At 46.3% G+C, this 26,528-nt stretch overlaps 2 protein-coding genes across 3 annotated transcripts in view; one reads left to right on the top strand and one right to left on the bottom strand.

Moving 5' to 3' along the window:
- SEC14L5 (SEC14 like lipid binding 5) overlaps positions 1 to 1,273 on the top strand; it is a 53,838-nt gene extending 52,565 nt beyond the window's left edge. The window contains 1 exon segment of the mRNA XM_043493266.1: positions 410 to 1,273. Coding sequence (XP_043349201.1) covers positions 410 to 515 — 106 coding nt within the window. The 3' untranslated portion in view covers positions 516 to 1,273.
- Positions 1,274 to 5,457: 4,184 nt separating this feature from the next.
- NAGPA (N-acetylglucosamine-1-phosphodiester alpha-N-acetylglucosaminidase) lies at positions 5,458 to 25,585 on the bottom strand. Of its 2 annotated transcripts, none has more exons than XM_038418311.2 (11): positions 25,429 to 25,585; positions 21,192 to 21,677; positions 18,810 to 18,949; positions 17,554 to 17,662; positions 14,242 to 14,370; positions 12,552 to 12,760; positions 11,644 to 11,691; positions 10,121 to 10,249; positions 9,115 to 9,246; positions 8,797 to 8,860; positions 5,458 to 7,527 (listed from the first exon to the last, which is right to left on the bottom strand). In XM_038418311.2, exons 1-11 carry the CDS (start codon positions 25,554 to 25,556, stop codon positions 7,485 to 7,487), a joined length of 1,617 nt encoding a protein of 538 aa, XP_038274239.1. In that variant the 5' UTR covers positions 25,557 to 25,585; the 3' UTR covers positions 5,458 to 7,484. The 2 variants fall into 2 exon arrangements, with proteins under 2 accessions (XP_038274239.1, XP_038274238.1); XM_038418310.2 differs by having other exon boundaries at positions 5,458 to 7,279.
- Between the last annotated feature and the right edge of the window lie 943 nt (positions 25,586 to 26,528).

The following is a 26,528-nucleotide window of genomic DNA, read 5'->3' as shown; positions in this document are numbered from 1 at the left end:
GGAGAAACTATGATTTGATGCTGGCAGCCCACGGCAAACAGACCCTTCCAATTCAGCTTGTGGCAGCTCTTTTGAAAGCATCCAGTGTGCCATTAACTGCTCGCTTAACTGTTTCTCTGCCCTCACACTGTATATAGAGCCCCAGAGAATTTACTATGCTGTAATCCCATGGTAACTATTATAAATGAGTCATCACATTTGTAGAAGGGTGCTAGTATCCCTGGCTGTGACAATTTAATTCCTCTTTGTGGCACCTAGGTACCTTGAATGTCTTTATATCTGGCGAGACCACAGTGAGGATAGAGTGAAAAATCCCACTTTGCAAATAAACTAATGGAATCTCAGACGAACTTGAGTACCAATAAGAAGCTGTATGTGTAACAAACGTATCCATTTTCTTTCATCCTAGGGGGTCCATGTCAAGCCTGGAATCCTGCAACAGTGGCTTTTCCCAGCTCAGTGCAGCCACGACATCTTCCAACCAATCCCAGAGCAGCTCCCTCATTTCTAGATAGCGTGGTGTAGGCCTCTATTGACCTCTGAAATGTTACATCCATGCTCTGAGGCCTCCTTCCAGGGCAGATCTGTGGACCAACCCAAAGAGGCTGCAGTGTGGCTCAGCATCAAGGCTTTGGGGGCAGTCATTCACAAGACCATGAATAGCAGCAGTCTGGGGAACTCTTTGAAACGTATTTTCAGTAAGAGATTTGTGACTTTTCAATCTGCAAACTGGATTCCATTGAGAGGCCTACTTACCAGTTGTGTTTTAACAGACCTGTGTTTTAGGGTGAATATCACTTTGCATGAATCTGTGTATTACTAAGGTTAAAGGGCTCTTTCTAATCAGTCCTATTTCTACATACAATAGAGGAGACAGATGTGGCCTTATCTGTAATGACCCGTAGAACTAGATTTATTCACATGTAGCAAAATTAGTCTAGTTTTTCTGGGCGCCTGCAATACCAATGACACTCAAGGTACTGGGGGTGTTTCAGCAGCAGGGACTTGAAGCAAAATGTAAATAAATACCTAAATACAGGTCAATACGTTTTGAGGGGGGTGGGGAGAAAGGGGAGAAACTTCCAAGGTAACCCTAACCCCTCCCAATCTAATTGGATGTTGCCTGGAAATACTTTGTTTTTTAGTTAAAAAACAAAAAAACACAGTATTTCCTTCAGTGCGTAGGCAGAAAGCCTACCTCCAGCAAGCAAGTCCTTTCTTAAAGACACCCGCTTGTCTTTATTTCCTCCTCAGGTTTATGAGCAATAAATGAGCGTCTCTCTGACCCACCCCATCAGACTGGATGGGAATCGAATCACATTATAAAGGGCTAAGAAAAGCAATATGTTCTTTCCTTAAAGGCACAAGGTTTTATGGCAGCATTATAGAAGCTGCTCCTTTAAAAACGGGCTAACATGGAGAGGAGAGAACTCTCTCTCTCTTTTTTTCTAAAGTACGCGTGCATGAGTATTTAAACACTTAATGAAACATATTTATTCAAATTGTATCATAGCTTATTTTAAATTGTTTAATTTATTGATCATTTCACTGATAACTATTTATTTATTGAACCAGATCATCTTTTTTTAACCTACTGAACTGTTTTGTTTTAAAAGGGAATGCCGGATCATCTTGAATCCCACAGACCTTTAGATTTCATTTCTAGTCTCTGTGGCAACTGGGCATCTTAGCATTCAGGGCTGTAGCATTCAGGGCAGTGTGTCATCCCTTCTCCCAAAGCTCATGGGAGTGGCCCTGCTGACCTCAACGTTACTCGCGTGAGTAAGGGTTTGCAAGAGCAGGGAACCGAGCTTGTGGATGTTATTGGTGGGGAGGGAGAGGCGATGCATTAAGAGCTGCTGAAGATATGTTCATGTACAATCTCTGCTGATTACGTCAGTGACGGACATATTGCAAAAGGAGTAAGAACCCATTTAAAAGAGTTTACATGGCAGAAAAGAGGTAGCTGGTATTCTTTCCTCAAGTACTAGGAAGTTAAAAAACAGGTGGTCAATACTGAGCTGCTTCTCGGCAGTATTTATAACTAACAGACACTCAAGAGGTATTCCTCAATAAGGAGTTTCTTTTCTCTGCCCCACCTATCCTTAATCGTTCTCACTACCTTCATTTGCTTGTTTCTAAGCACAGGGCATTGCCAGAACGGGGTTGGGGGGGGGGGGGGGAACTAATCGATAACTGGTGCAATGTACATAAGGAAGATAGTGTATAAATATGTAGGCTGGATTTTCAAAGGAACCTAAGGGAGTTAGGCATCTAGCTCGCATTGACTTTTAGTGGCAGTTTCGGAAGACAACAAATTGAGGCCCTTTTGAAAATCCCAGCTATCACTCATAGCATGGAAAAGGAAAGCTCCAGTGATCAGTGCGAACACCTACATAGTAAAACCCTTACTAAATAAGAATGAACATCAGAGACTCTTCCAAGCATTTGTTAGTGCTTCATTATCTCCATCAAGTGAACGAGGCTTTTGCCTTTCTCAGGTAGGGGCTGCCATTTTAATGATCTCTCTCAACCAAACCTTTGCAATCCCAGTTTAATACAAAAAGGGTGTGGGAAATGGGCTTCACCGTGGGAGAGCCCTGGAAATCAAAGTTGATGAGAATGAGTATACGTGTACCCACATACACAAAGTTGCTTTAACCACAACTGACTCGTTTTCTAAAAACAATTACTCAATTTACTGTATAACTTTTAAACTGTTTTGATTTCCAGCACTTTCCCACAGCAAAGCCCAAGTCCTGTTCTGAGTCATATTTCAAGATGGCTGCTTGTTTCTTAGTTGACAGTTATGTTTTTTCACATTTACTCTGTCCCTGTGAGAATAGTTCTTCATCCAGTAAAAAGTACTGAAGGTGGAATTCTCATCTTAGAATTTGGTACACACATGCACATTCTGAACTGAGATGGGGAACAAGAGCCTTAAGTGGAAGAGGTATGGGCCAGGGGAGGGCTCACTCCTGCTCTCTTTCTAGGACTTCTTACAATGGCCAGTGTTCTTTCCCAAACATCAATCTCCCATGCACTGAGTACCATGTGTGAGGCTGCACTGTAATTCCAGATGTGGGACAAAGTAAAACTCCTCTGAAACTTGACTTTCTTTTTTTCTACTAGCTCATTTCAGAAAATAAGGCATAATGCTCATTTCTTCAGAGCATGCTCTAGTGACTGGAGTGCAAGGTGACTGGTGTCCTGGGTTCTGTTCACAGCTCTCCATTGATTCCTTGTGATCCGGAGCAAATTCTTTAGGGTAGAACAGACTGAGCTTCCGAGCCGCAAGTGGCTCTTTAACATGGCTCCTGTGGCTCTTTGCAGCACAGATATTAAAATACCATGTGATTTAATTATGAACCAGTCAGGAGGCTTTTACTATGTTAACCAATTGTAGTTGATAAAATAATACTTGTGTCAGTCATTTTGGGGGGGCTTACACTAAAATTTCCCCTGCTATACTATTTAAAGATGAATATGTAGCTCTCTAGTAAATGAAACAATGAATTCACACTGGGGTGGCTTTCTTGGGTAATGGTGATCATTAATTTGGCTCCTGAACCACTGAGGATCACTGGGCAAGGACTTTCAAAAGTCCAGTGATAGACCCACATAATTTTTAGAAGTGCTGAGCACTTGTCACTCCAGTTGAAGTCAAGGGAGCTCTGGCTGTGCCAAACCTCTAGGAAATCCGGCCCAGCTGTCTAATTGGGCACTTCTGTAAATTTGGACTTTAATCTCTTTCTTTGTTACTCCATCTGTAAAATGCACAGGCTCATTGCAAGATTGCCATTTGTAAAGGATTCTGAGAGGAAAGACAGTTTAAAAATCACATGGCCCTATTTACACCTTGACTTGTATGTGTCTGCAAATATACCCCAACTTGCTGTGTACCAAATTGCGTATATGGGAGCAAAACAACAGATGTAGAAAATGTGATTTGCATTGAACTCTGGATGCCAGACTAGATTTCTATTGTCATGCAGGGCAAAAGCCAGAATGTTCCAGTTGAGTTCAGGGCTTGTGGTTAAATATTTAAATGGTGTTTATTTTAAAAGGGCTTTTTTTTTTTTTAATTGTCCTGCATGGACCACAACCTTAGCTTTGCAGAAGGGCTGAGAGGGAGTCCAAGTGGCATTGATCTGACTGAAGCAGCACGACTAGATTTCTTCCCAGCAGCTCTTGTACTAAGAGAACCAAAATGAGTTTTCTGGACCACAAAAATCATACTAATAAAGCACTATTACATTTTTTTCTCTGTTAGGGATAGCCCATAAATTCCCTTTGATAGGGATCCCTTTCTCTATATTGTTTTCCTATTGTGGAAAGCATGTGGAAACAATCTTCTATGGGATGATTTATCTAGTGAAATTCTGATTCAGTGTCAGAGGATTAGGATACCATTTCATACACGGTTTCAATAGTCTGTTTTGCATTTACAATCCCAGAGCCCAGGGTTGGACTTCAGTGGCACGTTGCTTCTTAAAAGGTGGCAGTTGCACTCCCCTTGCCTAAGGCCTTGCAAGCAAGTAAGACTGATGCCCTACTCCAAAGGTCATTTTAATTGGTCAATTTTAAAAACTGGTGGGTGGGAAATGGGTCAGAATTTGCAGATCCCACCTACTGAACTTGGGTGCTAAGCTATCATGCATGTGTTTAATGTATCTTGTAAGGCCAGTTGTATCAGCAAAGCCAGTAACCTTCTTTTGAAGTGCATTTCACTTCCTCACCCTCCTCCACAATTGTCCTGCGAGCTATTAAATGCAAAAAAAAGATGAGACCCTTCTTTCCAGGTTAAGGCTGAAAGACTAGTTGAAGGACATTTATCAGAGCCTCCTGCCTGGTGTTGGTTTCCTATGCTCCCAGCACAGACTTGAGAAAATTCTTCTAACAATCCATAAAGGATGTGCATTGTCAGCATTGACCATGAATCAGCGTGGAAGTGTTACAGTGCCATTAAAACTATCTGTATATAAAGACTAAATGGGCATTATTTTTTTAGGTAAATATACTATTTTCCCCACTCAACCTGCTCCTGTTTTAGCTTTTTTACAAGGGTCTTGTCAGCAAAAAAACCCAACTTGTTCTGAGAATTCAGAGCATGCTACCGGACTACACAGGGTGCTTTGTGACATGTTACTGAGCAACAAATGTGAAGCTAAAGATGCAGTTACTTATGGCAATTGGAAGTTGAAGTTACCAGCTGTAATTTTCTGCTCTCCATATTTCTGTAACTTAAAAATAAAATGAATGAACCAATAAATGTTTTTTTGAGATGACTGACTAAATATTGCAGTTGTAGTATCTGTCAGGTAATCTAAGGCATTTATAGTTTATCTATTGCTCCAGTTATCTAAATGTGCCAAGGAGTAAAGATGAATCTTACCTCATTTCACAAACCTGTCTCATCTGCTGTGTTAGCAGTTCAGTTAAAATGATTTTTTTTTCCTGTAGTGCCAGAGGATGATACAAGATCCCACAGCAGCACTTCCAGCTCTACAAAGATTCTCAGTGGGTAAAATAGGAAGGAGCCCCAGTTAAAAGCCTGTCTGTGACGGACCATTTTCCTTCAGTGTGAGATAATACTTTTATAAGAATTCAAACAGTCACTAATTGAGTTTATTCAAGTGTTAAATCACCAAAAGCAAAATCAATTCTTAAATGTACAGACTGATCTGACTCTTCAAATATCGCACAAAAACTCCACAAACTCTGCTTATGTGGAGAGTCACAGTAAGAATGATCAAAGTGCATATTCAAGATGCTTGCAGCAGCCAGTGGCACATTGGAAGCTAGTTACTTTCCTCAAGAAGAGTAAGCAAATAAACACGTTTCTGAAAAGCCCTTTTAGTCTGCAAAGACTCATTGGCTTAGTAAAATCACCAACCTCCACCTGAGACGTTTACTAGCTTTGACAACTTTAAAATCTACAGAACCTCAGTCCTCTCTATTAAGCAACTTTCTGCACTCAGAGGGCAAATGCAATTTTTACAGCAGTGAGTGAAGCCTACAGCACTTACCATGTTGGAACATGGTTGAGAACAAAGGAATTAGATGCTGCCCCTGGCCCGATTAGCATATGATTTAATTCCCGTGTTCCACCTCTGTGTAGCCTGTGTGCGCTGCTGCCTTGAAGCTTTTCCTTCTAGGTGAGTTATTCTTGACGTCCCAGGGGCAGCACAGGACCAGGGCCAGAAAGTGAGTCCCCAGCTAAACTCACCTTTACTAAAAAGGGGAGCAGGGTCACTTCAAATTCCCAGAGCAGCGTGTCCGCTCTAGCCACAGTGCAAAAACCTGCACCCTGAACAGGGAAGAGCGGGAGTTACATGCCCTTCAGGAGGGAGACTTTTGGGGACTGACACAAAAGGCTTTTCACATAACCTTGTTGATGACCCTATCATAAACTTAATAGTCCCTCACTGCGGCGGGGAAAGAAAAGCCTTCCAGCCCCAACTGCACAAAACACAGGTTGAGTGAAACAAGCCAGACGTGCCTTTGTTCTAACCACACCGCTCAACCATCGAAAGTGCTCTGGCCTGAGAACTGGCCCAAAGCTAGAAAAGCCATGGGCTAGTGCATGTTGCTCTTCCACTGACTTTTCTTAAGTTTTCTTCTCATTGTCACTAATTAATCAAGCTCAGTTTCTTGGGCAGGGAATTCCTCATCCACAATCTAATGCCGTGAATACTGAACAACACCCTGTAACCTCCACAGTTATTACAGGCCCCTGTTCTCCATAGTAGAGCAGCAGTTGCTGCTGTTGCACAGGGATTCCCATGTCCCTTCTCTCTCTCCTGAGCACCAGGCCCATGAAGAGAGATTTCCAACTGAGGAGTGGCAAGAAGGGAGGCAGTTGCTGGGTTAAACCCTTAGTCACATGTTCTGTGAATACCATCTTGTGCCCTTTCTTGCTGCTGTTCTGATCCAGTTACTAGCTTCTCATTCCAGGATGAAGTAGCCCTTGGTTTGGCCTCTGTGCTGAAAGCCAGTACCACAGCTGGGGAGAATATCTCAAGTCTTTCCTCACCTGTCAAGTTAAATGAGTGCTTCAGTCTCTGGCTGGCTTTGATCTTGCGTGTCTTCTGCCTGGTACTGCTCCAAAGGGCATATATAACTGGCTTCTCCATTCATTTCCTTCAGCGGATGGTACATGTAGTCACCACTTTCACAGCGCTCCGCTGCCCGGCTCCTGAGAACTAGCCTCAGGTTTCCTACCACACTGATCAAAAGCAACAGTCCCAAGACTGAGGTGAAGCAGATCCAGGTTCTCCTGTGAGAGAGGAACGAATAACCCAGTCTCAGAAATGCAGCACCACATGTTTTAGTACAACTGTAACTATGCAGCAGATTTCAGGTATGTGGCTCCTGGCTGACTGCACCACTGCTGCAGCCTAAGGTCTTGCTTCTCACAGTGGCTTAAGTGGGTGCTTTTAGCCTCTCAGACTGGTTGCTTCTATGGTGTTTGGCCTCTTCCTTTAACGCTGACCTTTGGTCTCTCTCTTCCGCCAATAGAGCTGACTGTGGCAGACAGAAAGGCTGGGATTAGTGAAAAGCATGTTCCTCTGTGTGAAATGACTGGGGCACAGAAGAAAGATGAACGAATGGCTGCTGGACCCCACTGTTTCAGGGAGGTCATGGATTCTGTGATTTTAGGTGACCTCAGTCCCTAAGGGGGTGGGGCTTGGGCAGCCAGCCCTGTGTTTGTGTGATTTAGTGTGTATTGCCTGTGGCTTTTACTAAAAATACCTGTGACAAAATCTTAACCTTATTCATAACAAAAGCAGAACAGAGTGTACTTGAAGCGGTTCTCTCATTTCACTAACAGGAGCCAGAATGTAGGATTAGTAAAAATAAGTGAATGGCTTTAAATGTGGAGGCCCATCATTAGCAGTGCAGCTGGTCTAGTCTCTCCTCATCAGTAATACAAGCACCATACGATGGTGCTGCACCTGGATGGCCTGCAATCAAAATTAACTTGCCCAGAAGCAGGAAATCAAGTGTAACCCAGGGCAAAAACTAGGCTAAGAGAGTTTAATCCACCGGTTTGGTTCCTTTGGATGCTGTGTGCATGGGGCTCTGCTTCCCTACATGAGTTATTTGCAGTTCAGAGCTAGTGGGCTGGAGGACTCAGTTTAATGCAATATTGCACCAGCATATGTAAGAGACCTTTCGCCATCAATCCCCTATGGTGCAAACCCTGCTGCAGCTAGGCCAGTGGGGAACAAAGCCCTGTCTTACAATTACAGAGGCAATTAACAATCTACCCCCAAGAGCTTAGCCAAAGTGAGGATGAATCATGATTCATCTCCCTCCCCAAACACAGGGGCCTCCCTGATTATTATTTACAGACTGGCTGTTGGCTGAACAGGATGTAAGAGGAGGGAGAATAGGGCACACCCTGGCTAATGAGTCTCTCCCAAGGGGCCCTCCCATGACAGCTGTTGGGCATTGCTTGCCCTTACCTTCCCCTCTAGTCTTGTGCCAGAGCAGCAACAACAGGGCCCTAGCTCTTGCTTGTAGACCCACAACTTGAGGCTGGCTTTCAAAGCCAGCTTAGACACGCTCTGCAACCTAGGGGCAGTTCCCTCCTAGGAATTTTGTGCTCAACCAGAAGCCTGATGAGCTGAGCATAGAGCTTGAGGGGCAAGCATGTGTACTATACACAATGAAGCAGGAGGTTTTCACACTCCCTGGCCATCCTCCCCACTTCACCACAAAAGGCCAACTGGCGGCAGGCAGGTGCTGCTCTATCATTTGTTAATATATAATCAAACATTGCACACTTACTCTGTGAGAAGGGATTTCTCATCACTCCCTGTTGGAACCATGTGGAAAGCCAGACAGTGCCCAGCTGGAAGACAAGATTATGACTGGTGAAGGAAACAGGCGTGGACGGGTTGGAACTGCCTCACGCCGAACGAGCCCAACCGAAGCGCAGGGAAAAGCATTAGCTAGCCAAGGTGGCAGCTGCTTGAATCATAGCTCTGCAGAGCTAATGACAAGTGAGACAAGCTTCAGTCCCTATGGTCATGTCAGTGTCACATGGTAAAGCTGCTGCACCATGTAGCCGAAGAGAACCAAGTAAAGCGGCAACACGGGACATACCTCTGAATAACTTGTCCTGCAGGCTGTCCTCGTAGGTGATATTACAGCTGCCTGTCTCCTGGTCACAAGGACAGCCGTGCTCGCAGTCACAAAGCTGCTGACAGTTTGGCCCATACCAGCCTACAGGGCACTCTGAGGAATTAAGGTCAAGTGATTACAAAGAAAGCAGGGTATATTCCCTGCAGGCTGGGATTTCCACATCAGCACAAGGCATGTTACCTCAGCCACGCATGTCCCACTAAAGCCATTGCATGTGCAGTAATTGTTCAGAAACACTTAAACAAGCTTCATTTCCCCAGTATATTTTCGCACACTACCTGTCTATCTCAGGCACTTGTCTAGTCCCCCTCGTTTTATGAGAACAAGGTGACAAAAACTAAAATTAAAAGAGCAGTGTAATTAATCTGTGCAACTCCCTGCAGCAGGCTCTTGAGGCAGAAAGTAAGATTCAAACCAGCATTAGATGTTTCAATAAGAGCAGTTGCAGTTATGCAAACTAAGAAATAAGAGCTACAGGCAAATCAGCCATTAAAGGGAGGGTGCAAAGCCCAGACTTTCAACACTCATTGACTCAGACTACGTACATGCTAGAGGCGTAGTGTGGAGTGACACCCAGAATTAAGAGGTCATGGTCAGCTGCCTTTGGCTTTGTTAGATTTACAGCTTTCTGGCTGAAACTTGGCCCATTTGTCAGGCCAGGTGTGAATTAGGTGGGAGTTCAGCTGGTTTTGAATGCACACAAGGAAAGAGCCAGTCTCTTCCAGTTACAAAAGAAAGTGTCACATTTTTAAACAGCATTTTGTACATAAAAGGTAGCCACCTAGCATAGCTGTAAGCCTGACTTGTCTGCATTACCAGGACCCAGCTGGAGAGTCTATGCCTGGGCTTGCTTGACTGAGCCCTGTGGGGCAGAGCTCAGGTCTTCCTTAGTCTCAATACAGGGTTGCTCCATATAGGACATTTAAAGCCTTCATACACACACACCGCTCTTTGGAAGAGATGTCACCTTGCTGACAGATGGCTCCTTGGTAACCAGCCGGGCAGGTGCAGGATCCGTGCACAGAGTCACACGTTCCACCGTTCTGACAGAGGCATTTCTGGGTGCAGCCATCCCCATAGGAGCCGCTAGCACACACTGCAGGCAAGCACAAACTCATCAGAGCTCTCTTACTGGCCATGCCAAGAGCAGCTGGAATTCTCTGTATCAACACGCCAGCACCCCTTCCCCACCGCTCTCCCCATTCACTGAGTATTCATTACACAGGGACAGGACACTACAGCACCTCCTACAAGCCAATCAGCTGCTAAGCAACCAGCAAAGCAAATTAAAACCAAGCATGTAACCTGTGACAGCATGGAGCAAACCTACCTCAGCTGGGAGCAGGGCATGCCAGGAGAAGGAAGAGATCAGTTTGCAGGGGGCTCCCGTTAAGGGTAAGGGCGGGACAACTCTGCTCTTTATGCCTCTGATTAAGTGTCCAGAGAAGGGAGTTCCCACCAGAACAGGTAAAGAGGTTGGACAGGACTCCTACCTTGCTGTAGTTGTTTCCCTCCTCCCCTTTAATGGGCAACTGAGCCCAGTGAGGAATTCCCAGTTGGAGCTGGACAAGCCCCCTCAACCCCTTTGCTCACCACGGGCTGGCTCTGTCAGAAGATAACAGCTGAGAACCTCATGGACACGGGAAGGGCCTTCAGGAAAGCTGAGAAGCCCTGCAGCTCGGACTATCCCCAGGCCTGAGCAGGGGCAAAGACTTCCCAAGGGCTCTAGAAAGCCCTTGCTGCATGGGGAGAGTTAACTGGTGCCTGCTGAAGTCACAGATCTCCTCAGCTCCCATTGATGATTTGAGCACCTGCAGCTCCAAAGCCCGTGATGGATGTGTTGCTCATGGCAAGGCCACAGAGATGCTGCTAGCTAGGTGATTATGCTGGGTTGGGCTGTTTAATAAAAGGCCTTTTAAAAACAAAAAACCCCTCCTGCACTTTTGATCATGCATCTATCCCAGACCAGTCAGCTTTCCCTTCCCCATTGCTACTCTATTGCTGTACCCCAGGAAACTCGCTGGAGAGCCAGGAGGGTGGTGACATCACCGATAGTAAGGAGGTGAAACCTCAGAGGGGAAGTAATTTATTCACACTACTTAAAATTTATTTAACTACAACACTTGAGGAGAACTTATCCTGGTTTAGAGGCTGAATTCACACTCTACACCCTGCAGTTAAAAAGGCAGGAAGTTCACAATCTACAGTTCTCAGACCCATCTGATTGGGAACCACAACTTGGAAATCCTGGCTATGTCTAACGGGGAAAAAATGCAGCAAACCCCTTGCAGACCATTATGTATCCTAAAGGCGCAACAGAAAAAGAACAACACAGCTTGTTGTCTTTCTTTTGCGGCTCACCCTTAGATAGGGTCAATAGAATCACATTTCCCCATTGCTGCAGGCATCAGGCAGACAGCACCCTATAACGACAGATCACGCGGTCCCCTCCATAGTCATAAAGAAGAAGATGATACAAATTGGGGTTACCTTCACTGCAATTGCTGCCTATCCAGCCAGCATCACAGAGGCATCCAGCTGCACAAGGAGGAAACACAAGTCAGGCATTGCAGCTGAGACCGGCAGCGAGACTACGGATTGCTTGAGACTCCAATGCCCCTACTTAGAACGTGCATCCGGAAATCAAGATAAGGGTTAACACACACTCCCCTCCAGGAGGGTCAGGGAGTGGACCAGCTGGGCTCATTTGCAGCTGCTGCTGCTATAAAAGACTTCGCTCTCAACAGAGTCTGGAGTAAGACAGCTCTCCTAGGAAGAGGTGCAGATATAGGCATTTTCTTCGTCCTGGGGCGGCTGGAGCAAGCCATGTTCTGAGAGGGCTGCAGTCAGTCACAAGGTACTTTTTCTGTGGGGATTCCTGAGGGTAAGGGGCAATGGGTTGTGCTGGGAACTTGTGGGAGGAATCACCCAGGCTCATTAGACTGAAAGTCACTGGTGACCCTTAACTAGAAAGGCTCCAGTGTGGTATTTCAGCAAGGCAGGAGTGGTCCAGGGAGGTAACTGCCCTGCTGTTTTGTCATGTAACAAGCTCTGCAGTTCCTGCAGAGATACAAGGATGTGGAGGGGCCCTGGGAGGGGAGATGTTCACAAGAGGCTCTCTCTTCAGTGGTCCAGAATCTCTTCCAGACAGCTAGGAGCATAGCCTTGTTACTGTGTGGCGCTAGGCAGGAGGGGTTCCCCTACTCCTATAAGGTGGCAGATGTGAACTATGAACCATAACCTGGCCAATCTCTATAAACCCAACACCCACAATAGTTGCACCTCCCTCCCCACCCACTGCCCCCCTAGCTGGTAATGACAACATACTAGCATGTGACACGAGTAACACACCCACCCCCAGTTGCAATGGGCTCGCTCTGTAAATGGGGGAGGCTTACACTCAGTGCAGATGCCATGCTGGCTGCAGTTGGAAGGCCCGCAGTCCAGGACACTGCAATCTGGTCCTCTCCAGAAGTCCCCAGTGCATTGGCATTCTCCCAGCACGCAGTGCCCATGCCCACTGCAATCTGGAGCCTCGCAAGCAGGCTCGTGGATACACATGACTGTTGAGACGCTCCGAGGGCAGCGCCACATGGCGTCAGACTTGCTGAGGACAAAAGGCAGTTCCCATGAGCAAAGGCTGGGGTGTGAAAGATTCCCTGCTCCTATAGCCTTATGGCATGAGTGGAGGAGGGGTGAGCTGTGCAGATACTGGCAAAAACTGAAAGCCAGGATCACTGAGTTCTCCAACAGGGAAACACGCCCAGACCTCTGCTGGTTCTTGGATCAGCTGACACGTTAGTAAGACGCATGTAGATCAGCTGCCAGCCAGTTCATATCTGATCCCCATTTCAATCACAGTCCCATTTGATAGCTCGGCTAGCAGCCTGACGGTGGTGAGGGTTGTGTAATACCAGAGCACTTGGGAAAATTAGGTAATCACTCCAAATCCCATTAATCCAGGGGTAGCCAACCTGTGGTTCCAGAGCCATATGCAGCTCCTTGTATAGGCACCGACTCCGGGGCGGGAGCTACAGGCACCAACTTTCCAATGTGCTCACTGCTCAACCCTTGGCTCTACCATAGGCCCTGCCCCCACTCCACCTCTTCCTCCCCCTCCCCCCGCCAGAGCCTCCTGCACATCACAAAACAGCTGATTGGGAGGTATGGGGAGGGAGGGGGAGGTGCTGATAGGTGGGGCTGCCAGTGGACAGGAGGCGCTGGGAGCAGGGTGGGGGAGCTTATGGGGGGCTGCTGACATATTACTGTGGCTCTTTGGCAATGTACACTGGTAAATTCTGGCTCCTTCTCAGGCTCAGGTTGGCCACCCCTACATTAGTCACTCACTCAAAGGAAAACTCACGCTTTTCCTGTGCAAACTCCTAATGCTTCAATCGCTGATTATTCCCTCTTAGGTACAAGGTGAGAAGTACAGAGCTCGAATATGATAATTTAAAACAATAATTATATTTACACAGCACACTTCTGCCTGAAAAAGCCCAAGGCATTTCTCAGACAGCCACCATCAAAATATAGCCACTCTGGGGTGGATGACAGCTGCTAGGTAGCCAGCTGGCACATTGTGCAAAAGGGGATGGAGAACTTTAGTCTAGGCCCACTACCTACTCTTCCAAGGACTAATGGGACCCTTATGGGCAGAGCAGATAAGGTCTCTGAAAAATATTCTCTGGCCTTCTGCGTCAGAAAGAGAGAAAGAAGGTGGAACCAGCTGGGATTCATAACTCTTATTAGTCTAGCTATCTAATTCATGCCTGATGTCTAGATTGGTACCTTGCACCAAGACGTCAAGTTATTTCTGTGACGTTCTCGGCAGGTCAGAGAGCAATACAGTCCCCTCATCCTTTCATAAACAGAGACCAGAATGAAGGACCAGATCTGTTCCCGAAAGAAGCAGGTGCATTTCACAGGAAAGTCAGTGGGAGTCCAACCCACTCTCACCAGGCCTGAGTTTAGCCCTGTGACTCTGGAGTGGTTCCCACAGAGATCTTGTCTATGTAGAGGAGAGCTCCTCAGGCAATGAACTGGGAAGCTGAGGTGTCCCCATGGTTTTCACCATCCAGCGCCTACCAGTGATCCGACGGGTAACTCGCAAGGGTTCCATTTAAAACCAGAGTGGCTGACCCTCCACCATCCAGATTGATAGCATTCACGACACCCTGCTGCTTTAGGAAGTTGGCCATTTCCCAGAGATTGAGGCTGCAAAACAAAAACCAGTTATTGCAGTTTAGCACCAAGGGATGCAAGAGCCATCTCCGGGGCAAAGTAGCAGCCTCTCTGATAATCTGGAGGGACTCTGAATTCTTGAACTGGGTTTGTGCAGCACCACTTCCTGAAGCTTCTCATCGGGTCTAAAATCTGTTTAGATTTAGGATAGTCTTCTTATAGATGAAGCAAACATTTCTGCTGGTGGCCAGTGGATATAACTGATATTTAGGATTGGCAGAATTTGATTTTTTTCCAATATAATTTGGATGGATAATATCTGTTTATTTTTAAGCATTTTTAATCTATTTATATTTTCACAGTTGTGGGAAGCTATGGGGGAGAAGAGTCAGGCAAAAATGATTTAATGACAGCAGATGTTAGGCTTCAAAAGTTAAAGCTTTATAACCATTAAAACACAAACTGTCAACGTCACATGTCAAAATATACAGAATCAAGATCCTTAAATCCAAGGCTCATAACTTCTCAAGCAGCATTTTCCTACTTTGCCTATCTGGAAACTTTGACTGTTAACAGAAACATTTCTGTCAGTTTGTGTCTACAGTGGAATCGATGTTTACTGACATTTACCAAAAAAACTGAATCCTGCCAAGCCTGCTCACAGCTGTGGCCCTGGAAACATAGGAGTGAAATGGCTGCCCTTGGATTTTTGCACTACGGTAACTATGACAGCGGAGAACCCCAGCCTGGGAGTGCTACACCAATGGAAAGAGTTCAAAACTGAGCTCAGACCCCCAGTGCATGTCAATTGTACACATTGGGTGATGCTAGCAGTTCTCAGTTGATGCAGCTCTACTGCTGCAGATGAGCACTCAGACAGAAGAACCAGCTTCGCTGCTGCATATCAGAAGTACCTGAAAAGGGACAGAGTTCATATAAATCATGCCTCTGTCTGAAAGATGTTATCCCTCCTAGTGGTAAATCTAAGATGACTATCCCTGAAAGAGCTGAGAAAACAAAAGAGAATTTTCCCCTTCCAGTTCTACTTCATGAATGTGACAGTACTGTGTGGAGAGTCAAATTCACTGTTTCCTCCAGTCTAGTTGGCCATTTCCCCTGCTGCTCAGATGGGTCCCTCACAGGGAAAAGACACCGCTTCACATAGGAAAAGATGATCGTAAACTCTCAAAACCAGCAGGGAAAGCTGGCAGCAGGTGCAGGGCCTGAAATTCAGAGTCCAGGTGTCCAGGAGGCACCTCTGTGATCATCTAATCTAGTGGTTCTCAAACTTATAGATCAGGCCAACTTCTTTGTGTCCATAGTCCATGTATGTGCCCGCCACACAAGTACGTATACCATATATGCGGTGGCGGTGCGTCCTTTAAATCAGTTTTGGCTTCTTTGTTTTTTCACTTGAGTTGTTTTGTTTTTTTCCTGTTGCATGAATGAGCAAACACTCCAATGTAATATAAGCAAACTGCGATTGTGGTCCATGCTTACAATTAAATGTGCACACTGCGTCGTAGCAATCGGATGGCCGTGACTTTGTATAATGCTAGGCAAGTTTAACAGAAATCCGTCAAAACGCACAGCGCCACCTGAGGACCTGATACGTTTGGAGGAATCAGCTTTGCTAGTTATTCATTGCTGTGGGGTACAGTGTCTGCAGTAAGTGTCTACCCCCACCCCCTTCTCCCCCAAGCTTCTCATGTCTCACCCCCCAGAATATATTCCATGTCCCCCAGTTTGAGAACCTCTGATCTCATGTATATCACAGACCAGAGAACTTCCCCTTAGAATAACAACCAATCTTGATTTAAAAATAGTCAGTGATGGAGAATCCACCACAACCTGGTAAATTGTTCCAATGGTTCATTACACTCTCAGTTAAAAAATTATGCCTTTATTTCCAATCTCAATTTATCTAGCTTCAACTTCCAGCCATTGGATCGTGTTCTACCTTTCTGTGCTAGACTGAAGAGCCCATTATTAAATATTTGTTCCCTGTGTAGATACTTATAGACTATGATCAAGCCATCCCTTAATCTTCTCTTTGTTAAACTCAATAGATTGAGCTCTTTGTGTCTGTCACTATAAGGCATGTTTTCTAATCCTTTAATCATTCTCATGGCTCTTCTCTGAACCCTCTCCCAATTCGTCGACATCCCTTCTTGAACTGTGGACACCAGAACTGGGCACAGTATTCCAGCAGCAGATGCACCAGTGCCAAATACAGAGGTAAAATAACCTCTCTATTCCTACTCAAGAGTCTCCTGTTTATACATCACAGGATTCAATTAGCTCTTTTGGCCACAGAGTCACATTGGGAGTTCATGTTCAGCTGATTATCCACCACAACTCCCAAATCTTTTTCAGATAAGCACTTTAAGTCTTAAACGACTCCATTTCAAGTTTGCAGCATCCGTTTATTGTTCCAAAATATACAGGCTGGGCCTAAGATAGCCCGGTGTAGTTCTTTTAAGCCAGAGAGTTACACCACGGCTGATCGGACCCAATACCTTTAAATTCTCTTGGGTTTTGTTCAGGAGAGAGAAGGAAGTTATAGACTAGGACATGCATCATATATCTGGCTTCCAGGACAGAGTAAGCTTCCATTTTAAAAAGTTACACTTCTAACCCTTTTAATTGACATGTGGGGGAATCCATGCAAATGCAGCACTGTCTGGATAGCTCTGCAGACAAGGGAAAACAATAGGACCAACCTGTTCCCATTGAAATGAACAGCAAACTATCATGAATGTCAATGACAGCAGTATCTGGCTCAACACTGCTGAGAGAGGAGAAAATTATCCTTATTCATCACAATTAAATCTACACTCTGAAGCCTAGTGATGGCAACATCAGTGCCAACATGTAATTTCACTTGAGATCATTTTAGCAGAAAGATCCAGCATCAGTTCTTCTCTGTCTGCAGTAGTGGATTTAGAAGGGAGAGTGGGGTATCAAGAGCCCAAATAGTTCACAGGGCATGGCTAGCAGTATGGAGTCCTGCAGGGTTTGTTCTCTCATTAACTCAGAGTGCCTGGCTCTGCCTCTTTACCACCGCAAACTTTTAAACGGTGCCTTAAACTTACACCTGGCTTTACTGAACATGGGAGCTGATGCTGTTCTCAATATAGGCAGTGATGCCGGATCAGTCCATTTGATACTTTGCCTGCCCCGAGAGTTTACTAAAGAACGAATCCTCAGCCTTACCCTCTCACATCAGTCTGTCCATCCATATGAACCAAGATCAGTCGCCCGAGCCTGTCATGTCCCACTGCCGTCCTGGCAGATATCACATTGATGAACTTGTCAAAGGTCCCTGCATGGGAAAAAGGATAATTCACAGGCAGGTGAAAGAGCTGACTTTACAGATACCTCCACCTGGAAAAGACTGAGCATTAGTTACTAACTTAACTCCAGCCTTCCCCATCTAACCTCACATAGGAACTAGGGATGAGAATTTCCATAACCGCTCTTGTTACAAGAGACTGGCTGGCTCTGGGAGACTGGGAATGGAATATGGAGCCCTTCACTTCTAGGTCAGGGTTCAGCTGCAGCCCAGGTTGATGGTGACTGCTCTTGTGAAATGAGTTTCTGGCTTCAATCTAGTTCTCCATGGATAAGCATTCACACTAAAATAAGGCCCCTTGCTGGTACCTTCAGGCCAAGGACTAACTGGATATTATTATTTCTAGCACCCAAAGCCTCTAATCAGGATCAGGGCCCTATGGATGTGAATCTAGAAGACGGTCTCTACTCCAGAGTTCACAGTCTAGGCTCCTGCTCCCCGCTCTCTCAAACTTCCAGGGGAGAGCTCCAACTGTTGTATCTTGTTATAGCAGCAACTGAGGTGGGGGATAGGAAAAGACAGTGTCAAGATACTGGCAGAACGTCAGCTTATTGGAGTGACCTGTTAATCCTCCCACTCCCCCATATTACTAGATTGGCATGGGCACCGGGGTGCTTTGCTTCACAACCCAGACAAAATAAGACTCTCTCTCCTTATCCAAGCAAGGCTTATTTTCAGCTCCCCCACCAGCAGCACTGGTGGCAATGCTAGTGCAGCCCAGCACCAACAACCTCTGGCACTTTAACCATTACACTGTCTAGACCTACTCTGAGCAGGGTTAGGTGACTTGGTGTCTAAAATGGCAGCAGATAGCCCACCACTATCGCCAGCTGTGCAGGCAGTAGCAACAGGGAGAAATGTTAATGCTTCTGGTTCCATTACAATGTAGCACATGCTATACCCATCATCTGATCCTCCCCAAGCATTATGGGAAACAGTTTAGCTCTGCCTACGCTTGCAGATGCACAATTGTTTGCAGATGTAACCATGGCTGACAATGGGAGTAGCACGTACTGGTGCAGACAAAATCTACAGCTATGAAATCAAGATGCCCATTTACAACCTCCTCACAAAGCAGTTCGTCAGCAGATTGGAGGCAGTAGCTTAGGATCCTTACCTGTGGCTTGAGTCTTGTCACACTCCGCTGTCTTACTCTGATCGACATACACTTCTCCATCTCTCAGCAGCCAGACTACACCACTCACCAGCTGCACAAATGGGTTCACTTGATCCAAAACATCTTCCTCCGACAGGTAACTGGGAGAGAAACCAGAGGAGTGAAGTGGATCATCAAAGTGCCCCAAAACCTTTAGTGATGCCAGATTATTGCCTTGTCTACATTAGGAAATCCATTTACTCCTGACAACAGGCAGCTCAACCAGTTCTGGAAAAATGTGACCATATGCGTAGATCAAGCCATGTTCTGCACTGTTTCAGAAGCAATGGACTGAACCTGGCAGGCAGCAAATCTATACAACACCCTGAGTAATACTCAAGTGACCACCAGCCCCTTGCGTATACTAAAGCTCCTGCCATTGGTACCACCAGGAGAGCTGAACCAGAGGAGCAGTGGTAGGGAGATTACAGCAAAACACCTTACTTTAGACAGAACCATACCCGCAGCCAGAAACACATCAATTTTCAAGTACAGGCAGAGCCTCGGGCTCTGTCTCCACTAGCAATGTGTTAAACCTTCTACAACAGCAGCTCCATCTTAGCAGGTTTAAAAGAGCCTAAGTGGGCTCAGTTTAATCTGGCAGTGAAAATGAGTTGAGAATCCACACTGGCCTGGGTCAGATGGGTTTTGCAAGGCATGGAATCAGTCCCAGGACTCCTGAGGCTGGGTGGACAGACCCTGCATTGCATTATGGGAAGGAGCCTTCATAAAAAAAAAAAACCCCAAACCAACATTCTTGGAAGCAGAGCAAATGCTGAAAAGGCATTCATGACTAGAACCTCCAGGTCAGCTAGTAGGTGTGACCATCCACATGAGTTCTTATTCACACAAACATTCATTGAAAAAAACAAAGCATCACGAATACATGTGTGATTAGTGGTGAGCGTATTTAGCATTTGAATGGCTCTCATGGCATTGTGAGAAAACCTTTCACAATTCACGTCAAATGCACCCCATTTGGCCTAGGAAATACAGAAAGCTTCTTAAGTTTATTTTGGAAGACCATTTTACTACCCTTTACTATCTGTGCTGGATATAATGCACCACGTACTTGAAAATCAGCAACTTTCAACATATTTATGAAGAGGGAATGTCTAATTTGTAAGTTTAATATCTGATATTTACAAACACTGATTCTCACCACTCTCCTGGGAGGTCAGCATTATCCCCTTTTGATTGGTGAGAAACTGAGGCACTGGCAAGCTAAGGGCCTGATTTCCTGAAGTACCAAGCACTCACAAGCATAGAGGAAATCAACAAACTGGGGGTATTCCGCGCTACTGCAAATTCAGCACCTACGGGACTTGCCCAAGGTCAGATAGGGGAGTCTGGAGCAGAGCCATGTGTAGAAATTATGAGTGACTGGCTCCAAGACTAATGATTCATAGATTCAGATTCCAAGGCCAGAAGGATCCATTGTGATTGTCTAGCCTGACCTATTGTATATTGCAGGCCAGGGAACCTTTCCAAAATGATTTCTATAGCAGATCTTTTGGAAAAATGTACAACTGAACTACAAAGCCCTGAATTAAAGAGATAAATCTTACTCTTCAATAGACCACAGGGTACCAAGTTTAAATGAACCAGTGCAAGATTGGGAAAGCCTTCATAGTGCCTAGGCACACATCACTTTTTTTTTTTTTTTTTTAATAGATAGGCTCTGTTTTCCTACAATTAATTGTATGTAAAAGTGATAGTGACACAACTTCTGTGTACACAGGTGTACATTACAGATTTCTGTGTACATTACAGACAGAGGAGAAATTGGTTCTATAGGCGTATGCCTTATCACTTGCCTATGCAATGCATAGTACAGAAATGCACATGCAAAAATGACGGCTGTTTGGAACAGTCTGTAAATATGATCCTTTATCGGCACGGTATTATTCCAGGGAAACAGAACTATTTCTGCAAAACTTTAATATCCCTTTTGTCCGTCCAACAATGTAAAATAGTCATTTTAAAAAAAAAAATGAAGCTGCTAGGTGACTACATGAAGCCCTAGTATTGATCTTGATAAGCTGCATTCAGCCCTTGGAAAATATCATAGAATATCAGAGTTGGAAGGGACAGGGTCTTTCTACCAAGCTGCTCTGATAGATCACACTGCCAGTGCTTCCTTTCAATAAAGAGACGCAATGTCTGAGATCAGGCCAACAGGGCCATTCTATAATGTACGGGATTAAAAATCCCCATTGTTATAGTATGGGAAGGTCCAGAAGCCAGTTCCTGGTGGGGGTGGGGGGGGCACTTTCTGCCTTAATGTTTATACTGAGCCTTTCGGGACAAGAAAATGGCACAGAAAAGCACCCAGATCCTTACCCAAACACCATGGTGCCGTCCTTCCTGATGCCAAACTGCGCATTCTGCACGCCTCTGGCATTTCTCACCAGCCTTCCATCGCTCACAATGTTCCCAAGGCATTCTCCGGTGACCATGTCAAAGTAGCCACCATTTTGGGCCACTAGGCACTTGCCGTGTCTTGCAGTTTCTATCACAGTGGACCGAAGGCTTGAATTGCAACCTCCCAAGCCGCCAGGCTCTAACACAGAGAAGGTTCTCAGGGGGTTGCTCACAAAAGTAAAGTGGCCATAGACTTCCCTTTGCATCTTGCCCTCTGGCGGGAAGTAAGACACGAATCCTCTTGTCGTAGTTATGGGGAGTTCGGTGCTAGTGTTGCTTAGCCAAGTTTCATGTGTTACGTTGCCATGCACAACAGCTTGACAATCTCTGACGTACCTGTGATGGTGACGAGGACCATGGTAGAAAGGAGGATATGGCAATAACAAGTCATCATTTAATGAACTCCTGAAATGAAAAGATTGGTGAGATTGTGAAATCTAGTTCTCATTCAACCAGCTGGTCTGTTTTCCGTCTGTCTGTCTAAGCTACTTACAGGACCCTCTGAGCACCTCACAGTCTTTTTAATGTGTTTAGCCTCCCAACATCCCTGCAAGGAAAGTACTACTATCCTCATCTTACAGATGGAACTGAGGCACAGCTGTGGCAGCAAGCCTCCCAGCCCGGGTTGACAGACTTGGGCTTGCAGGGCTCACACGGCACTCTAAAAATAAGGATGTAGCCAGCAGCTTGAACTTGCAATTCAGACTCTGAAGCCTAAGGAGGGAGTGGGCTTCAAAGCCCGAGCTCCAGCCTGAGTCACAACTTCAAAGAGCTGTATTGCTTTTCTTACAGCTATTCACACAGCTATTCTTACAGAACTAATGCAAACCCAAGTCTATTGGCCTGAGCTGGGACACTCGCTCCTGCAGCCTATGTAGACAAACCCAGAGACACTAAGGTTTTGTCTACACTTAAAACTTTTGCCACTTTTAACTTGCTGGCATAGTTAAAGTGGCTACCCTGTCCTCTCCCTACCTCCAATCCATGCAACTATGGTGGTATTTTGGAACAGCTTATTCCAATTCGGCTAAGTGAACTAAGCTATACTGCTATAAAGCATCTTGTACTGGCATTACTACATCTACACTATGGCTTTGCTGGCATAACTATGTTGATTAGGGGTGTGATTTTTTTTTCTCTTTTAAACCAACATAGTTACGATAGTAAAACTTCTGAAGTATAGACCAGATTAAGTGTCTTGCCCAAGGTCACACAAAGTATATGACAGAGCAGTGAATGGAACCCATGTCTCAAGTCCCTAAGCTCTTGTCTAATAAGGAAACCAGCACCATTTTGCTGTCACTATTGCAGTACCAGCAGTGGGAGTGCTGGCATAGGCAGGGGACAGGCATTTTTAAACTATGCATCATGTAAATGATCAGAGCAGGCCTAGATGTCACAGTGGCAAAAATACCTGCACCCTGTATATACTAGGGCTTCTATTACAGCTGTTGGTGCAACAATGGGAGTTTTCCTTAAGAGCTTAGATCAGAGCTGGGCAAACTACAGCCCACGGGCCACATCCAGCCTCCGGGACCATCCTGCCTATCCCTTGGGCTCTTAGCCAGGGAGGCTAGCCCCTGGCCCCTCCCCTGCTGTCCCTCCTCCCCCGCAGCCAAACTGCCGCAAGGGCGGCACGGCTTGTGCCCGGCCATCTCCCAGGCTTTCCAATAAGCCAGTCCTGCTGCTCTGAGCAGCATGGTAAGGGATCAGAGAGCTGGAGGAAGCGGGGGGGGGGGGGAGGTTGGGAATTGGATGGGGGCAGGAGACAGGGAGCTGTTGGATGGGGCGGAGGTTCAGGGGGCGGTCAGGAGACAGGGAGCAGTTGGATAAGCGTGGGAGTCCCAGGGGGCCTGTCAGGGGCTAGGGCTGTGGATAGGGGGCAGGACAGTCAGGGGACGGGGGGGTTGGATGGGGTCCTGTAGGGGCGGTTAGGGGCAGGGGGTCCCAGGAGGGGGCAATCAGGCGACAAGGAGTGGGGGGGGTCAGAGATTCATAGGGGGGCAGTCAGGAGGTGGGAAGTGGGAGGGGGTGGATAGGGGGCAGGGGCCAGGCTGTTTGGGGAGGCACAGCCTTCCCCACCAGGCCCTCTATACAGTTTCGCAACCCCAAATTGGTCCTTGGGCCAAAAAGCTTTCCCACCCGGGCTTAGATAAAGCATTGTTGACAAGATGGGCGGGGCGGGGCAGAACAGGTGATGTGGGAGATGCCCAGGATAAAAAGATTTGCTGAACTCAGAAGGGGGCTGTGATGTAACTTTTTTTTTTTTTTTTTTTGAAACAGTGTCTTGTGTTCCACATGCTTTGACAGGTGGACACCACTGAAACTGGATTCCAAATTCTTTACTGAAGGTTAGTAAATAGGTTGTTAATTTGTATTGCCTTTAGCATGAGACAAAAGGGAATAATATCTGCCACAAACACACCTAATATTTTTCTGAGGTTACCACATATGAATATCAGTCACTAACTATATTAAAAAAGACATTACTAGGAGAGTTGCACAGTGGAAATTAACTCTGAAATATTAGGTAACTGATACAAGGAAATCCTGTCTTGGGTATTCAAGACAGGATTTCCTTGTATCAAGACAGTTAGGTCTTGTTTACATTATAGACCTTTATTAGCATAATCAGGGGTATCTAAAATCCACATCTCAAATGATTTGGTTATACTGCCCTAAGCCCGTGTAGATAGCACTTATGTCACCAGGAGACCTTTTCCTGCTGACATAGCTACTGCCTCTTGGGGAGGTAGAGTAACTACACTGATGGAATTGCAGCTGCACTGATGCAAGTTTTTAAGTGTAGACACGCCCCTAGAACAAACATAATATAAAGGAATTATACAATAAGATATACAAAGCTCACTGTTTCTTCAGACTCCCAAAACTCTGGTCTATGCTTGTAGAATAGTTGTGCTAGCTGTCATAGGTGTTCGATTGTTGCCCTAGTCCAGGTTTGTCACCAATGTATATGGGGCATAATTTAGTTGAAATAATTTCTGAAAGGAGGCTAGGTAGTAATCAACTATTGGCATGACTATAAAAGCTAAAACACTCAAATGTTTCTTTCCTGGCACGTTCTCTCTTTCCTAGTGTAGACAAACAACAAAGTACAGTACTTAGCTTCTAGACCATAATAGTCATAGTCTCATTTTCAGGAATCTTTCTTTTCAATGGCATTTCTGTCTCTCTTGCTTGCTTTGTTTATGCTGTGACTCCACAAGCAGGGGATGTGTTATATTTTTGCTCCTACACACTAAGGTCAGGTTAAACCAGTTTAGAGCAGTTTGGACACGGGGAGATCTGCTAAAAGTTCATTTTCCCTCTAAGTGCATGTCGCGTCAGAGACAGGACTTTCCACAAGTACTAAGTACCGCAAAGTTTGTTCCCTAGACCACGTGAAAGATGCAGGTCAGCCGAGACACCCCCCCCGCCGCACCATTTAGGGCAGGGGTTCTCAAACTGGGAGTTGGCACTCTTCAGAGGCTCATGAGATTATTAAATGGGGGGGGGGGTCGTGAGCACTGTTCCCTCTAAGCTGTGCGCGCACACACAGATCCTAAACCCCTCACACACAGTGAAACACCACACGCACAAAAATTTGCACAGAAGCATAACAATTTGCACAGAAGAAATTTTTTGCGCACAGACTGTCAAAAATTAGAGGGAACTGTTGGTTGTGAGCTGTCAGCCTCCACCCCAAACCCTACTTTGCATCCAGCATTTATAAAGGTGTTAAATATATATTAAAAATGTTTTTAATTTATAAAGGTGGTCGCACTCAGAGGCTTGCTATGTGAAAGGGGTCACCAGTACAAAAGTTTGAGAAGTACTGATTCAGGGGAATAAACTAGACACGGGGGGGGGGGGGATGCAGAGACAGCACGTGTCATGAACAGAAAATGCTGTTAAGATGGCCCCCATGAGAGCACTACTGGGGGAGGGGGTAGATGGTTTGGGGGGAAGGGGGAACTGGGCTGAGTTTATTAGCGGGGGAGGGAGAAGGGGTGGCGAGGGGAACTGGCCGGGGTCCCTGGTTGGGGGGGATGGGGACGCTGGGCCGGGGTTACCCGCGGGCCGGGTGTGCTCCCTCCCCAGGCTCGACACCTGGGCTGGCCGGACCAGCTGCCCAGCCGGGAGGCCAGAGACTCACCCGCCGTCCGCTGTGCGGAGCCAGCTGAGCAGCGCCAAGGAAGCGGCGAGAACAGCCACAGGCGGCGGCCGCCACCGGCTCCCCCAGCTCCCGGCCGCGCACCCCGCCGCCAGCGTGGAGCCCGCCATTTTGAGCGGGCCGGAAGATCACATGACAATGGCTCACATCACGTGATGAGAGAGAGAGCGAGAAAGTGGGACCGGCTGAGGGTTATGCGCCACCTAGTGTCCGCCCGGCCCTATCGCGGCCGCCAGCGCCCGCTGAGGCCAGGCAGGAGCCTGGCGGCCGGGTGGGGGGCTTTGCTCAGCCGCAAATTGACCATAGGGGGCAACGGGTGACAGCGAGAGGCTTCTTCATACCCCAAACCCTGCCCCCATTAAACCCCTCATAATGCCCCCTCCCACTGCCCCCAGGAGACAAGCCTAGAACACTTTCTGTAACCCCCCCCAAAGATCCCCCCGAAACCCACAATACTCCACAGAAACCTGCCCCCGAAACCTTAGTCCCTTCAATTGACACCCTGCCCAGCCGCCTCAGAATCTGGTCTCTTGTCCTCCCACCCCAAACTTACTTCCTCTGTTGTGACTCTCGCCTCTCCAAACCTGCCCCTGTCTCGGGACCCCCACATTGGTTCCACACCCAACAGGAGCCTTGCGGGCTCTCACAAATTTAGCTGCACTCCTGATATTTGAAAGGTTGGTTTGTTTTTTCCCCCTCCCTAAAGCCCCTGGATCCCCTTGGTGCCAAATGGGCAGCGGATATGGAGTACATAGGGTTTTACGGGATCCCCCATCCCTGGGTCAGATATCTGCATAATAGTTCTCCAAAAGGTGGCATGAGAAGTCTCTACCAAGAGCTAGTAGCCCACTACTCGTCATAACCATTGGGATATTCATGTACAGATAATATTGAAGGAGTTATGTAGCTATACTAAAAATTATATTCTTAAGATCTTGGAGTTAAGGCAGGTCACTAAGAGGTGACAACCTCAGAGCTTCAGAGTAGCAGCCGTGTTAGTCTGTATTCGCAAAAAGAAAAGGAGTACTTGTGGCACCTTAGAGACTAACAAATTTATTTGAGCATAAGCTTTCGTGAGCTAC

The sequence above is a fragment of the Dermochelys coriacea genome, chromosome 10 (assembly GCF_009764565.3).
Source record: "Dermochelys coriacea isolate rDerCor1 chromosome 10, rDerCor1.pri.v4, whole genome shotgun sequence".
Lineage (NCBI taxonomy): Eukaryota > Metazoa > Chordata > Testudines > Dermochelyidae > Dermochelys > Dermochelys coriacea.
This window is presented reverse-complemented; position numbering and strand designations above follow the sequence as displayed.